Source organism: Acomys minous (assembly GCF_964271855.1).
Source record: "Acomys minous genome assembly, chromosome: 17".
Taxonomy (NCBI): Eukaryota; Metazoa; Chordata; class Mammalia; order Rodentia; family Muridae; genus Acomys; species Acomys minous.
This window is the reverse complement of record NC_140500.1, coordinates 16,083,285-16,100,377: the sequence shown is the minus strand read 5'-3', so window position 1 is coordinate 16,100,377 and position 17,093 is coordinate 16,083,285. Positions and strand designations below refer to the sequence as shown.

At 37.3% G+C, this 17,093-nt stretch overlaps 1 protein-coding gene across 1 annotated transcript; it reads left to right on the top strand.

Moving 5' to 3' along the window:
- Positions 1-10,864: 10,864 nt before the first annotated feature.
- Positions 10,865-11,791, top strand: LOC311587797 (taste receptor type 2 member 103-like; the record flags this gene model as incomplete). The annotated part of the gene is made up of 1 exon (XM_084764996.1): positions 10,865-11,791. The coding sequence occupies one exon, from the start codon at positions 10,865-10,867 to the stop codon at positions 11,789-11,791; it is 927 nt and encodes a 308-aa protein (XP_084621122.1).
- Positions 11,792-17,093: the final 5,302 nt, after the last annotated feature.

The following is a 17,093-nucleotide window of genomic DNA, read 5'->3' as shown; positions in this document are numbered from 1 at the left end:
GCTGAGAAGCTCCCATCCCCTCCCCCCCCCCAGCTTCTTTCTCCCTCTCCACCCTAGCTGACCTCCATTCATGAAGATCCGTCGCAGGTAGGGTTCCTGTGATCAGGTGGGGAGCTATCTGGATCACCTCCTCATCCCAAGCTTTGTGAAACCAGAGACCAAGTTCCTCTTGACATATTAGATACATGTCCCAAGTTCTGATCATTCTGCAGGAATATCTTTGTAGCTATCCTGCCTATACATTGATTTCATCTAAAACACAGATTTTGCCTTTACACTGATCATGAGCTAGCTGTGTACTCCATCTTTAACTTATTTATTTATTATTCCTTATATATTATATTCTGCCTGCAGTTGCACTTTCCCCTCCCTCCTCTCTCCTTACTCCCTTTTCCCCTTCCCTCTCTCCCAGATTCACCCCCCTCTGTTTCCCTTCAGAAAAGAACAGCCTCTTAGGGACACCAACCAGACATGACACAAAGAGTTACAATAAGACTAGGTACATCTATCTATACCCTGTGCTGCTGTATCACAGCCAACACGCATACACCTTGTGTCTGATGAGCTGTGAGATGGCCAGACCCAGTGAAAGGGAGATGTGCAGCAGCCTGGAGGTCCCACAGAAACAGAACAACACTGCATAGGGTTGGCCCTCGGCCTATTATCCATCCTGCAGCATGGATCCACCATGGATGTAGCCTGAACAGCTTGCCCAGTTGGCAAATGGAGAGCACTGGGCAGTGGTACAAGCAAAAAGGTCAGTCCTCAGTGAGACTTGGAGTAGCAGACATTGAGGAACAAGAGTAGTGTGGCAGCTAGGAGATCAAACAGAACCTGCCCACAGAAAGAGAGAGGAGGAGGGAGAGAGGGGGTAACAAAGAGAGAAAGGAAGGGAGTGAGAGAAAGAGAGAGAGAATAGATTCTCTTTCTTAATCCCTTCAGCTAAGAATTTGTGCCTTTTGATGAGTTGATAACATTAATATTGTGGGTATTATTGAAAGTTTTGTGCTGATAGCTGTCCTGTTACTAGTCCTAGTTCATGTTCGGTAATGACATCCTTGTTTCTTTTCTGGAGAGTCTTGCTTTTATGTAGATTCTGCTCTTTGGTCTGAAGTTGCATCCAGCACTTTTGGTAGGCCTGGTTTGGGAGACATGAAGTCTTTGATCTTGTTAATGTCATGTAAAGTTTTATTTCTCGTTCAGCTGCCCCACCTAGCTTCTCTGTGCAAAGTAATGGTTTAGCTTCACTAGTCTTTTAGAATTTTGAACACATTATTCCAAGATCTTCTAGTTCTTAGAGTTTCCCTTGAGAACTCAGATGTTATTATGATGGGTTATCCTTCATATGTGACTTTTGGAGTTTCCTTAGCAGCTGCCAATACTCTCTCTTGTTCTGCATATTTAGTGATTTAAATGTATTATTAGGGAGTTCTTTTCTGGCCTTTTGTATATAGTCTGACGCTGTATTGTACAATCCTGTAGATATAGTTATCTATGCCATCAACTTGGGATTTTTGCCCTTCCTTTGTGTTAATAATCAGTCAAGTTGATTTTACCATTGTCCATTGTATGATGTCACTCTCTCTCTCTCTCTCTCTCTCTCTCTCTCTCTCTCTCTCTCTCTCTCTCTCTCCTCCCCTTTGAGATGTCAAATTTTATTTTTATGCACTAATATTTTATATTCTACTTGAACACTTTTATTTATAAGGCCTTTCCTGAAGTCTTTTTAATTAAGGATTGAGTTTTTTAATTTCATCTCCATTTCCGCTTGAGCTCCATTCAACATTATCTTTACTGAGTTTATTACTTGTTTTAAAAAATTTAGCTTGAAGACCAGATAGTTTAGTCCTACAATCAAGTTAAGTTGGTTAGGGAATAAGCTCTTCTTAGATCAAGATAGATGATTTAAGTTAATAGAGATGAGATATGATAGATATTGATCTTCATTCAGAAATTTAGACCCAATAAAATAGGAAAGATGTTTACTTCAAGTTTGACAAATACAAATAGCCAACTCACTATAAGTGTACATTTATATGACTCATGGTTCTTTCTCCTGTATGTAGTTTATCTTATTCATATATAATAATATAAATATATATGTTTTAAAAGAAACATAATAAAATAATTTTTTTAAATTTAGATTTGTTTTATCATTTTATTCGGTCACATATTTGTGTTTCTTTACTTAGGAATTACTTACGGAGGTGTTAGTTTATGCCCTGTTTAAACTCATTTAACTCCTTGAGCTCCGAAAACTTCAGAGATCCCACTGTCTTACCCCCACACAGCATTTAAGTAACAGGCCATGTAATCTCTTACACATCTTTTTTTAATAGAGATTTGGTGATCTGAACCTAGGTCTCCTTGCTTTTTCCAAAATTCTTAACAATCCATCTTCCAAGATCTGTTTCTAAAAATGTGTTGACCTTAAGTTGTATGTGTCTGTGACATGCTGTGGCCAGTGAGGTTTATGTTTATTCCCAAGGTGTGTTAGTTGATAAACCTAATTTTTTAAGTACAGAACCACTAAAGCCATAACTGCTGAAATGGACTCTTCTTCATATACTGCCTTCTCTGGCACATCCAGATATGGAGCCTTGTCCAAATTTAGTACCAGTGAACAGAAAAACTCTTGTGACCCACCATATGAAGTAGAAGTTATTGAAAATCAGCACACTAAAGTGGGTGGGAGGGAAGAATGGGCAGATGCAAATGATGGGATAACAATTAGTTATAATCTAAATAAATTAATAAAATTAAAATTTTAAATAAAAAATAGAAAATCAGCACACTTCCTTCACGTCCATCTCACTGTGTAAGTATGAAATCTACATGTTTTGCCTGATTGTAACTATATTATTTTGATTGAAAGATTCATGCAGTAAATAATTGCTAGAGGACTTTTGTTTTTTTTTTTTTCTGTGAAGTAAGGAACATTACTATTGACAGGATGAAAAGTAGGGGTAGAGCAACAAAGGAAGACACAAGCTTTATATGTACAATAACAGACACAATCAAGCATGCAAAAGGAGAAGGAAATGACCAAAGTCCCCAACAACATCTCTCCTTTACAAAAAGAAAAGAAAAAGATAAACAAAATAAAAAAACATAAGAGAATTTGACTCTCTTGAACATAATACACACTGTTGCTAGGGGCATATACTGGAAAGATTACTGCCTTCATTGTAGTAAAAGGAAATATTTTTTTTTCTTTTCTATTAAACAATCTCTGGTTGGGAGTCATTTAATGCTTTCTTCAATTTTCTTAGAGGTTGAAGTATATATTTAAGTTGTTTATCTGATCTTAATTTAACTTTGGTAAATGGTATTTATCGAGGAAATTATTTTTCTTCCAGATTTTCCAATTTTGTGCAATAGATTTTATGAGTAGACTGGGGGCAGGTATGGATGTGCACAGGAAGGATCAGGTGCAGGAGTGAGGGAATGAATATGGAAAGATATAAATGGAATTAGGGAACATTTGGGTAGTAAGATGAAAACCTAATGCAGTGCAAACTTTCTGAAACCTAGGATGGTGGCTCTCGTGAGTACTCCTGGTAAAGGAGAATGTGGGTCACAAACAGGCAAGAGTTACAGTGGTGGGACTGGTGCACCAACCAGTAAGAAAACCACCTGTTCTTTCTGCAAGGCATGCTAGGGCAATGGCAGCTCAGAGCTTGTGGGAGTGGCCATCACATGATCAGTCTACATTAATGCCTAAGCCATGCGAGAATGCCCATCCCAGATACCCCTTAGAATGCCAGGAACCAGAAGCTGGAAAAAAAATACCAGACAATCATAATGTAACATAATCTCCTAGCCAAATTTTGACCAATAGATAATTTCTGTGTGGTTATCGTTTTTATACTCTATGGCCAATGGTAGGGAGATTGTGAGCAGGAGAAACATTGTCACGGAAGTTTTCATGGAAATAGAAAACAGAGAAGCCTTGGGGGGGATCAAAAGAGCAGTTCTTCATGCATTCAGTGTACTTGCTTATTATTGATGTTCAAAAGGCTAATCATGTCATCTCCCTAGGAGAGAGGCTCATCCATCTCTTTAGTCATTCGTCATTCCCACATCCCCTGAACACGTTGTTTTAAATTCTACCATTGGCTTCTAAATTTGATCGATTCAATTTTCATAGTGTCTAGACAATGCAAAATCTTGCAAAAACAATAGAAGAGAGTATGACCTTATTTGCGTTTGAGAAAATGAGAGTTCAGCTTTAAATTCAACATCAGCAAATGAAGACTGAGGCTTGTAGTAATGTTGGAGTATGGGTGGGAGTGATTCATGGTATATTAGAGCTGGAACTGATTTTTACCTTTGTCTTAGTTAATGTTATGTTGCTTTCCCCCTAAACATTGGCCACAGAATATAAAAGAATCAAGGACCTCACTGTCTACAAAGAAACTATGCATTGGTAAAATCTTAGCTAGGAGATTATAAATCTCACCATGTTATGTTTGCCTGATATTTCGTTCTGACATAAGTAGTAATCACTGTATTTTCCATATACACTGCAGAATTCATTTTAGGAAAAAGTTCCAGTTTCTTCATGTCATCTATGACCTATCTGCCCTGACTCTGGCAGGAAAAGTTATATGCTCTATGATGGAATTTTTTGATACTTTCTACTTAGTAGCCATCAGTGATAATTATCATCCTCTCAGTAACATATTAAATTAGCACAATATTTAGCAACCTATTAATCAAAAAGGAGGATATAGAAATATGGCTTAGGTAGAACATGAGTTTAGCATATGTGAGCTTCTGGGTTAAATCTTTGGCATCAACAGACGACACACAGACACACACACACACAGACACACACACACACACACAACAACAACAACAACCAAAGAGTCTATAAATGGAAGTGACATAACACTGACAAAGACAGCATTAGGTTTTCTTTTTTTTTTTTTTTTTTTTTTTGGATTGTATTATCATAGCTTTTTTTTTCTTTTTTCTTTTTTTATTAATTTATTCTTGTTACATCTCATTGGTTATCCCATCCCTTGTATCCTCCCATTCTTCCCTCCCTCCCATTTTCCCCTTATTCCCCTCCCCTATGACAGTTCCTGAGGGGGATTACCTCCCCCTCTATATGATCATAGGGTATCCAATCTCTTCTTGGTAACCTGCTGTCCTTCCTCTGAGTGCCATCAGGTCTCCCCGTCCAGGGGATATGGTCAGAGGTGAGGCACCAGAGTGTGTGAGAAAGTAATATCCCACTCTCCACTCTACTGTGGAGAGTGTTCTGTCCATTGTCTAGATCTGGGTAGGGGTTTATTAGGGTTAGGGTTAGGTTTTCTTAGAAAAACATAAGTTGTGTTGATACTTTGAAAACAGACACCCACTAACAATCATCAGGTCAGTAACCACATGCTCCCAACCTCATTCCTGAAAGTACCAAAGGGTTGAATATGTGTCTTCTCTTTAGGGAAGTCCTTTCTTGATTAATTGGAGTCAAGATAAATAAGACTTCCTCTACCTCTAGCATCTGATCCCTTTAACTGGCTTAATCTTAACTAGTGAATTAGTTAGGGTTTTGGATTTCTTTCCAGAGAAACTTCAGAGATTAATTTTAAAGATTGATTCTTAGAGTGTGAGTGAGGCTGTCCTTGAACTCACTTGTTTGCACTTACATTTCTCACTGTTAAAGTCTTCTCTCCAAAAGTTAGAGCTGGGATAATGTAAGAAAATCGGGTTTTAACAAGAATAAAACTAATGGAAGTTCCTTGGAAAACAGAGATATGAAGAAAATTTAGTCTTTTGTAGAATTTATTATTTAGCTTCATATTTAGATTATTATTAAGTGATAGTAGTAAACATGAGACAGAGCACTTGAGAAAAATTACTAAAAAAGGGAAATTTTAGAAGCTAGCAAACTGTAATTGAATTATTAAGTTTTAACGTTCAGCCTTGGAAACAAGGAACTAGTATGGCCAGGAAGAGATTTTGATTATACAATCAATAGTAAACCTTGGTACCTTCCTGAGCACAAAGTAAGCAGCTTTAGGAATCCTGATGTTATTCTCCTCTTTCCAGGACTATAATAAAGATAGGAGTCATATTGAAACAAGGGTTCATGGCAGAAACATAGAAGAAACCAGTGAAATGTCCGCTTTCCCAAACAGACTAGTCAGGCCGGAACTTTTCTGATATTGTAGAAAAACACAGTGTAGATGATCTTTGCTTAAGCAAGGGGCTGCCCAGTATTTTAAGAAAAGGAATGATGCCCTTATGCCAAATATAAAAGAAAATAGAGGAAGGAATTGAAGAATTAAACAAGGGTCAGAAAGATTGGGCTTCTGGAAAAGATAAGTTTGATGTAAGAAGTAGTAGGCAATAACTTCTGATTCTATGAATTCTGTGGCAAACTGAAACAGGATCAAACTCAATTAGAGTCATCCTTTATAGCACTTTTGTAACCACAAGGCTTTATGACACCAATCTCATGGAAAAGGTATTGATTTTATCAATAATGTTAATTTTTAGTTCTCATAAAATTTGCTGTAAGCTTGTTTTGTTTGTTTTATTTCAATACACTTATGTAATCAAGGAAGACTTTAGGAAAATTTATCTTGAAAAATCTCTGTAATCAATGATTAAAAATTTTGAGGAAATAATTTTATATATAAATAGAGCCTATAGGAGACACGGGTTGTCAGAGCAGATCAAGTCTTATGAGTTGTCCTTCCTCTCTGTCCATCTCTCATAAACAAAACTAGGTGATGTCCTCCTTGACTGCTCTGCATCCACCCTTCTTTGAGCTCCAACCTCATCCCTGGGCAGGTCCCTGGCATATCACCTATTTTCTCTCTATGTTATCTATCATCTGTCTTTCTCTTTATCTATCTATCACCCATGTATCTAATATATATGACATATATCACATATTTATCAAACACCTATTATCGTCATTTCTCAATATACATATCTACCCATCTCATACATAGAAAACACTGTGAAACATATTAAAAATTAAAACAATATGTGAACAAGGACAACAAAAATAGACATACAATGGAAACCATGAGGCCTCCACCATGCAATGAAACTAATGCTGAGCAGAACAAATAGCTTTTTCCTGGGAAGAGCACACCACTTGGTTATTTGTTAGTAAATATTCAGCCTTGAAAGCACGCACATAAGTAACTTTATACACACTGAGCATGTTGTATTTATGTATTCAGGAAGATATATAAATATACATATACTATATTAATATTATAATTACTAATGAAAGATGAGGTAATGAATTTGAAAGAGAGCAGGGAAAGGTATGCTGGAGGTTTTGGCTTGAGGAAATGGGAGAGTTAAGAGATATATTATGGTCATAAAAATAAAAGAAATAATTTAAAATAACATAATAAAAATTAGAATGAAGTTTAAGTAAATTGTTTACTTGAATTCTTTATAAGTTGTATGATTGTAATCCAGAATGTAATGTAATTTTATCTTTTTAAAATATAGATATTGAAGAGTGCAGCTGGTACTTGCTACTTTGAACGTAGCTTGTTTCTTCTATACTTCTCCACTCTCTTTCAACTCCTTAACACTAGACAGCTGGGAAGAAAAGATAGAAAGGAAAGAGTGATATTATTGTTAGACTAATCCCTGGAGATTAGGGGCAATGGTTTCCTTGGGGCAAATTTGATCTTTGCTGTCAGGATATGTAATTTCTTCGCTTTTTTTTTCTCCTTTGTACATGACCAATTAAGAAATCAGAACCAACAACATCAAACAAGAATCAGTCAAAGCCTTCCATGCCTCTCCTGGCCCTAGCATTTATATTCTCTCTGAAAAGGTCCTAGATTTCCAATGTAACAAAGTTGCAGAAACTGTTTCTGCCAAAATCACACCCCTGCTAGAGCATGGGACAAATCATAGTCAGCTGCTATGGACACTCTAAAGGAGCCTCATATCCCACACTTGGGATTAAAACAAAAACATATTCCTATAATACTTTGTGTTTTTTAAAGAAATTAAAACTTCAAAATTTAACTACAAAAGATGCACAGTAACTGGGTTATTATGGATTGAACTAGAAATTATCATAATTCACCCAGAAGCCAAAAGAGTTAAATGGTATATACTCATTTATATTGAGACACTAATCCAAGGGGTACGTCCCCATGAAAAACTTTACCTACCAGGAAAGTGGGTCAGAGGGGAGGACATCCTATTGAGACTTTAGGTGTGAGAGCCTGGCAGAATGAGGAAATAGAAGGATCCAGAGGGTCCTGGGAAACTACAGGCGGGTCTGGGCCCTTGGGTCCTCCTCAAACTATGGCACCAGCCAAGGAAAATATAGGCAGCAAACTTCGAACCCCTACCCAGACTAGCTGATGGACAGGACATTCTTCACCGTTAAGTGGAGAAGGAGATCTGACTTTCACACAAACTCTGGTGCCCCATATTTGACCATGTCCCTTGGATGGGGACGCCTGGTGGCACTCAGAGGAAGGATATTAGGTCACCAAGAAGAGACTCGATACCCTATGAGCATATACAGGGGTAGGAGGTCCCCCTCAGTCACAGACATAGGGAAGGGGAGTAGGGGGGGGAAGCGGGAGGGAGGGAGGAATGGGAGGATACAAGGGATGGGCTAACAATTGAGATGTAATATGAATAAATTAATTAAATAAAAATTATAATGACAAAAATAGAGATACAGTGTTAAAATTTTTATTAAATCCTTCTAAATTGCTTGTATTTGGAAAAGACACCATATAACATATCAATAACGATATAAAAATTATAATAGCAATAATTTGCATATATGCAAATTATGTCTTTGTAATTATATATAAGGTTACAAAGATATTTATACAGACAGCTTCTGTCTCGGGTAACGACCTCTCATTTTGCTCTGTAGATGAAATATACTGAAATTGTTCTTGGTTCCACTCTCATTTTTCCTAGGATCTGCTTTCAGGAAGAATCTCAAGTGTTTCCCACATATTGTGGAAGGCACCTGGGTATAAATGAGCTCAGGGAGCAGAAGGGTTTGTGTCACTCTCTCAAAACAGACACAAATTCTGTTAATTTTAAAAGATCTCAAGTTCCAGTAGCAGCAGCTCTTCCACACAGTCCTCCTGCAATTGTGTTTTGCATCGGCTTCTTCTTCTTCATTTTTATTGCATGGAAGACCTTCTTGCCTTTATATTGATGTAAGATTATGTTTCTATTAATTTCTATTCTTATCAGTTTCCCTTAAAGTATTTCAATAGCTGGTCTAATTTGCCTGCTTAGCATGTCTTACCTCTAAATCTTGTTTTACATTTAGTTTTAGTTTTGTTGTTGTTTTTCAGGAGATCGGGGTCATGGTAATACTGGAAAACCAATCTTTCCTGCAATCTGCACAGGTTTTGTTTTCGTTGTTTTTGTTGTTGATGATGATGATGATAATGATGAGATGATGCTATTGCTTTAGACAGTATCTCATTGTTGAGCCCAAGCTTGCTATGTGCTTGTCTTCCTGTGTCAGCCTCTTCTGTTCTGGGGCTATACTTATATGGGTCCTCCATCCCACTTTGCTACATGTATTCCTGTTACTGTTGACACCTCTGTTGTATTTTGTACCATCCTCCAGCTCCTGAAGAATGGTATGATTGCTTGCTCCATTCTCCAGATTGTCTAGGCAGTGTGTCACCATCATCTGCCTTGATACCTACAGTTAGGTTAGAGACAAATTTCTTGATTCAAAGTGGATGAAATGGTTAATGTCTAAAACTTCTTTGTGTTGGTGGTGGAATCAGATTCACATACATAGGGAGACAGAGAATTGTTTTCTTGTCGTGGACACAGTCACTTAATCTTGGTCTTATATCACTGTAGAAAAGTGCTTATATTTCTTTTTCTCATAGATAAAACAGTCACACATTTACAAATGTTTATATTTATACTGTCTCAACTATACTTAAAAGTTATTTCACACAATGTCTAAACAGCTACAACAGCATTTAGCATGAGATAGATGTACAATAAGTGTAAATTTTGAGTGTTTGAAGTGAGAGTGAATATTTTGATAGAAATAAATGTTTATTTATTACTATATATTTATAATAAATACATATGTCTGAATGATGACTATATAAAAAGTAAAATCATAATCCACGTGTGGTGGCATATGCCTTTAATCCCAACACTTGGGAGGCCGAGGCAGGTGGATTTCTATGAGTTGAGGCCAGTCTGGTCTGTAAAGAAAGCTCCACAAAAGTCAGTACTATTACACATAGAAACCCTGTCTCAAAAAACAAACAAACAAAAAGTAAAATCAGCAGTATCCTCGGTACCAGGGATTTGTGGAATAATTGTTTTTGCCATTTAATAGGTAACTGACCATGTATAATAAGAACTTTGGAAAATATGCACATGGCCCTGTACATAAAGTAATTTGGTGTGTTTAATAAGCATCTTGATTTATATGTGAGTCCTGATATCTGTTTCCTGATGGTAAGTTAGAATTGTACAGTATTAGTCATCTAGAAAAATGTATCCAGAGTAAAATATGTGCACCAGGCAAAGCAAACAAATTAACTCAAATAAATATAATTTTATTTTCGTGGCAGTATGAGAGAATTCATTTTTTCTTTCTACAGAAGCTACAGTGGGCTTCTGTCTGTTGTATGCAGGACACAGAGCATTTGGATGAAGTTTACCTGGCCTGTCTTTGACAACAAAGCTTATTTTGTGTGTGAAGAAAACAAGCCTGACCATCAGTAAATTTTGGGCTGCGGTTGACATTGACTGTCAGAGTTCATGAAGGTTAATATGTTAAGAATCAGACACATTTTAGAAGACTGCATTAACACGCGTTTGGTAATACAGAAGAAATCCGGGCATCATGGTGGTGACAGTGACTACTATCCTCAGTGTCACACTGCTGACTATTGTAAATGTGGAGTTCATCCTAGGACTTTTAGGGAATGTATTCATGGCTCTGGTGAGCATTGTACACTGGGTGAAAAGAGGGAAGATTTGTGCAGTGGATAAGATCCACATTGCTCTGGGCATCTCCAGAACTGCCTTCTTGTTATCACTAGTCACAAGTTTGTTGGTGTCATTACTGAACACAGATTCATTGAAAACAAGAATACTGATACGAATGCAATCTATTTCCTGGACGGTGACCAATCATTTCAGTGTCTGGCTTGCTACATGCCTCAGCATCTTTTATTTTCTCAAAATAGCCAATTTCTCGAACTCCATTTTTCTTGCTCTCAAACGGAGAGTAAACAAAGTGGTTTCAGAGACACTGGTGGTGTCTCTGATAATCCTGGTTATAAACATTATAGTCATAAACACCATCACTGATAAGTGTCAAGTAAGCACTCTCCACAGGTCTAATTTAAATAACACTGTGAACTTTTTTTTACTCGCCAACACCATGTTCACACTCATACCATTCACTCTGTCTCTGACAATGTTTCTCCTGCTCATCTTCTCCCTGTGGAGACATCTGAAGGTCATGCATCGCAATGCAACAGGATACAGAGACGTCAGCACCGTGGCCCACATCAAGTCCCTGCAAACTGTGGTCACCTTCCTGGTACTATATATGTTTTTTGTTACGTCACTTTATTTACAGTCTTTGAATATTAACTCTCAACATAAAAATCTTATTGTGTTTTTACGGTGTATAGGAATAGCTTTCCCCTCAGGCCATTCATGTGCTCTGATTCTGGGAAACAGTAAGCTGAGGCAAGCCTCTCTTTCTGTACTATGGTGGGTGAGGTGTAAGTACAAAAATACAGAGCACTTGACTCCCTAAATCACATCACACTTCCTCCTCCACATTCTAGAGAAAACTCAGTTTAAAATAACTAGGGTTTAGGAAGGAATCAGGTTTGTGTATCTCATTGGCCATGAGCCTTTGGGCAAAGAATTCACTGGAGAGGCAGAGAGAGAAATTGCTGTCTGTGAGCCATCAGGCAGCAATGCAGGGTGTAAAGACTTCAGTCTGTCTCGGAGAGCAGTACAAATCTTAAGGTTCCTTGTTGGGAAGTAAGGAATATGGAAGGTCTTGTGCCATGAGGAATGCATCCTAGGTTAGCTGATAACATCTAACCAGAGATGGAAACACTATGTGCTCTGGTAGTCTGCCTAGAGCAGGCATTTTTAAAGTGTCAATAGACAGTCCTGGATAAGAGACCCTCTACAAGTATTATGGGGCTACTTGATGTATGATACAATGGTTCTTCGTTGCTCTGTCTTCAGGCCTTCTCTCTTTTTTTAGGATCTTGCTGTGAGGGTTGTGAATTGCCATATGGTTATGGAGAAATGAAAACTAGGTGCAAGAGCACCAAGTGCCCTAGATTTTCTCTTTTCAGGTGGTTCATTTATTTCTTTATGAATCGAAAATAAATGTTTGTCTTATTTTGTATTTATCGTTCAGAGATAATTTGTTGAAGAACTAATGATCCAAATAAAATGTGCAATGTGGGCCACTAAAAGTGGACTGTCAGAGTGTTTAGATGGTCAGTTATTTGTGCTCTTGGCAGCATTTTGGTACCCACAGAGGTATGATACTGTTTCTCAGGTGCAAACCAAATGTATCCCTCAGTGTACGACGATATAGTCAGAAAAATGAGGCAATGACCGCTGTGGAGGGAGGAACTCACCAGATTTAGGGAAACACCTAGGAAGTTGCTCAAGCCACATTTGCAACCTTGTGGGAACATGTAACAAAGAAAATGAATTCATATATTTATGTCATGTATACTCACTCTTTTTAAGAGGTTTAATACCTGCTTACAATAAACTCATGGATCCAGTTAGGTGAAACCATTTCTTTATTCTGTTTTAAGTGCCTTCCCTTAAGGAAAAGGCAACTGTTCACAGAAACATAGAAAATGTCGTAGTGTATACTGTAAGAAATTTGTAATCTAGGCATGTCTAAACTCAGAAAGCAGAGTTCAGTAGCCGCTGCAACTTGTGCTCCTAGTGCCAAAGGAAAGGTTCCTGGGAGGAGGTGTAGGCAGGCTGAGCAAATAGGGGAATCCTGGGTTTCTCGTATTGTACAGAAAGCTGATCCACTGCACAGAGCATGCAGCTTTAGTCCCAGGCTTGATTGGTAGGCCTCAGCTGGGGAACCACAACACAGCAAGTTTCTGTGCAATGTGGCATAACCAGGGGAAGCAGGGTCCAGAAAACTTAGTAGGATGGAGTCCTGGCCAGGTTTGCAGCTCAACAATATTAACAAAGAGAAATACTTGGTAGTGAAAGGACACATGAAACTAGTGGGATGTACATATTCCAAGTGGAAGAGGCAGCAGTATCTTTGTATAAGTAGGAGTAAAGCTGATATTTCATAAAATCAATAATTCCCTATGAAGTAAACAATAAGGCAAATAAGAACCTTTAATAAAGCTCATTAGTGAAATACAATTTCTACAGAACAGCAATAGGAAACATACATGTGTCTCTTAATGAATATGAAGTATGTTGCACATTTATTATTAAAGAAATTGGATGAGCTACTAAATAGCAATTCTGCAAATATAAACAAGACAGACAAAAAGTGATACAAATGCATACACACATAGAAAGAGAGAGAGAGACAGAGAGACAGAGAAAGGCACAGACAGAGAAAGACACAGAGAGAGACAGACAGACATGAGGGGTGTTTAGAATAAATGAAAATTATCAACTGACAAAAAACCTAGGAAAAAATAAATAAAAACATATATAGTATTACTAAATGAGATACATTAGTCAGTATAAAGCAGTACAATTTTAGGCCAGTATATATTTATTTAATATATATCTTATATATATATATCACATAATATAATTATATATTATAGATTCATATTGTTATTTATTTTATTTCATATGTTATGTCTCATATACAACTTTCACATGGAAAAGGAATAAATGAAAATATGTGGGAAAATCCATAAGAATATAAGCCAATTTTGGTGGTTATAAACTATAGTACCTGCTACTCTGGTGGTTGAACCATGAAGATCAGGAGTGAATTTCAGTACAGAGTGTAAAATTCTTCCAAACTCTAATGTAACATTTAATTACTTAGTATAGGTAGGAGGGAAGCCATCCTAAGGAGCAAATTCCAAGTCACATGTTTCATAGAAATGATCAGCACCATAGCTCAGCAGATAAAGATACTTGACTCCTACCCTGCGCACTGAGTTTGAACACTAGGAGCTACAGAATAGAAAGGAGGAAAATCCTGCAAGTTGTCCTCTGAACTTCACATGTCCACCATAGTGTTTACAATGCGCACACACACACACATACACACACATACACACACACACACACACACACACACACACACACACACACACACACACAAATGATATCCATAGAACCCTAGATTTTTTTCAGAAAGCAAATGAAATATGTGAATGGTTTTGATGCTGCTGGTTTTTGTGTGTGTGTGTGTGTGTGTGTGTGTGTGTGTGTGTGTGTGTGTGTGTGCCTGTCTGTCTGTCTATCTGTCTCTGTGTTTACTGCTTATAAATAATACATCTACAACAAATTAATATCTTGAGATAATTGTAGGTAAAATAGGATTTCCTGAGAGATACCAAGAACACAAGGAATCACTAGTAAGGAAACAACCTCCAAGTCTATTCTTAATTTTTCCTTCATGGAGCCAACATATTTGTTGAAATAAACTATACATTTCTATACATTTGAGGAACGCTTATGGAATCTACAGAGGATCGAGGCTCATCCACTATTTGAGTCATTACCTGCATCCTCCAAACACTGAGTTTTAAATTTTTACTAGTGATCAATGTCCATGGTGAAATCAAATTACATTCAGACTAGACAGGTAAAACCTTGCAAAACAGTGAAAGAGAGTTTGTCTTTATTTGAATGCTAGCAAATGAGAATTTGACTTGAGCTTTAACACCAGTGACTTTAAATTACATAAAATATGAAGCAAAGCATACATCACTGATTGTTGTTTCACCTGGTTTGTGATGGAATTTGCATTTGGAATTTTTGTTAATTGTCTCCATAGCACTGTTAACCATTCTGACTTTGTCCAGAGCATGTGTGTGTGCATGCATACACGTGCGCATGTGTGTGTGTGCATGCACACACACACACACACACACACACACACACACACACATGAATACATGTATGTGTAACCAGTTGATGAAGTTCTCAGCAATTATATTATGTTGGTGCCCAAATTGGTTACTTTGTGAACATGAAGACACAGGTATTCTTCCAGCTCACATAGTCCATCCATGTTGATAAGTGAAGATGGAATGTTCATACAGCTAGGGATGGCAGCAATCTCCATGCACATGCTTTGTTACCAGCCTCATCATGTTTTATCTTCTTAAGATAATTAAATTATCCAGTAACACAGTTTTCTTCTGAATTGAAAAGACAAATGTCATGTTGTTGTTTCCTTTAGACTTTTATTTTCTAAAGTTGCCTTGGTAACATTACTAGACAATGAAGCTTACATGAACCAATGCAGTAAATAACTATGTAGGAAAGGTAACATGGAAGACCAAAATGAAACACATTTTCAACTTGACAAATATGACTGTTTACTTTAGGAAACTTGAATGGCACTGCCTCTGTGATTAATTCTCATTCATGCTCCTCTATGTGAGCAAGTAATCAAGGAAGGTGAGACTGTATCCTATGTGTCCCTAGATGTCATCTCCATGGTCCACAGGAAGGCTTTGCAAGCTATAGTCTCTTTTCTTTGTTCTCTGCAGTCTCCTTTTTGTATCTTCATACTACGTTGAAGCTCTAATGGGTTGTCAAATGATCCAATCCACTTTGGTTGCCAGGCTACTGGTACCACATAGACTTCAAGCCATTTACTTATCCTGATTATAAATTTAGAATGAACGGTGTTCTCTTAGTCCTATCTCTTGTTCTTTAACTACTGATGTCCTCAACAGTTCCTGCCTCACAAATATGTCTGTCAGATATATTGCCAGAAGGCTGAAGAAGATGCTCCAATGTTATAGAGAGTTTTGGGTGACTGTTCAGGTAGACCACTGTCTCAGTCATCTTTTTATTTGGAAAGCTACTAACCTGCACTACCGGCATACTCAGACAACCAGGTTTACTCCTCAGGTTTCTGAGGGAGTTGAAGACCAGATAGCTTAGCTTTACAATGAAGCTTAATTGTTTATGAGTTAAGATGATTTTAGGTATAGATAGGTGTTCTAAGACGATAATGACAATATGTGATGGAGACTGATTTACATTCAGAAATTTAGAAGCACCAAGATAGGAAAGATGTCTTCTTTAAGACTGTCAAATACAAATAGCCAAAACACTATGAATGTAACATTTATATAATTCCTGATTGTGTCATGGTTCTTCTTGCCATAGGTAATTTATTGCACATATGTGTACTAATATAAATGTATATGTACAAAAATAAAATAATTTTTAAAACCTTCATGGAAAGGACCCATTTTCTAAATCAGTAATATGGAAAATGTCCAAAAGAAAACAAAACAGGAAATCCTCAAAAAAAAAAAAAAAAAGACCCATAAAGTTTATTTGATGTTTGCCAACTACTCCTGGGCATAGTACCTTCTTTGGAGTGTGGTTGACAGACCCAGTGACACTCCATTTAAGAAAACTTACTTACTCTTTATCAGTGGGTATCAATTGTATATAGCTTCTTGTCTGGTGTTTGTATTACGTATCTATATGCTCCTCTTAGTGCTGGGATCCCATCTTTGTTGCACTCTTTGGCTCAGAATTGCTCTGGTTGGCCTCAAACTAACTCAGGAATCTGCTCTTATCTTCTCGTTTCTTCTCATTTTCTAGCCTGTCCCATCTTCACATGAGTGCTCCTTCTGTAACCCATCTCTATGTTACTGTCCTAGTAAAACTGCCTTCTCTCTCTGTAAAACTGCCTTTTAAGTAGCTTCCCTTTCCACACTCTTCTCTTGAGAATTAGGCATATCCTATTCTGTCAAATCTTCTCTGATTTATCACCTTTTCTGCCACTCAAGTAGACATCACTTTCAAACATATATACTTCCTTCTACAATCTAACTTTACCTTTATTTAGGATTAAAGATGAATAGCACCATGCCAAGATCTAA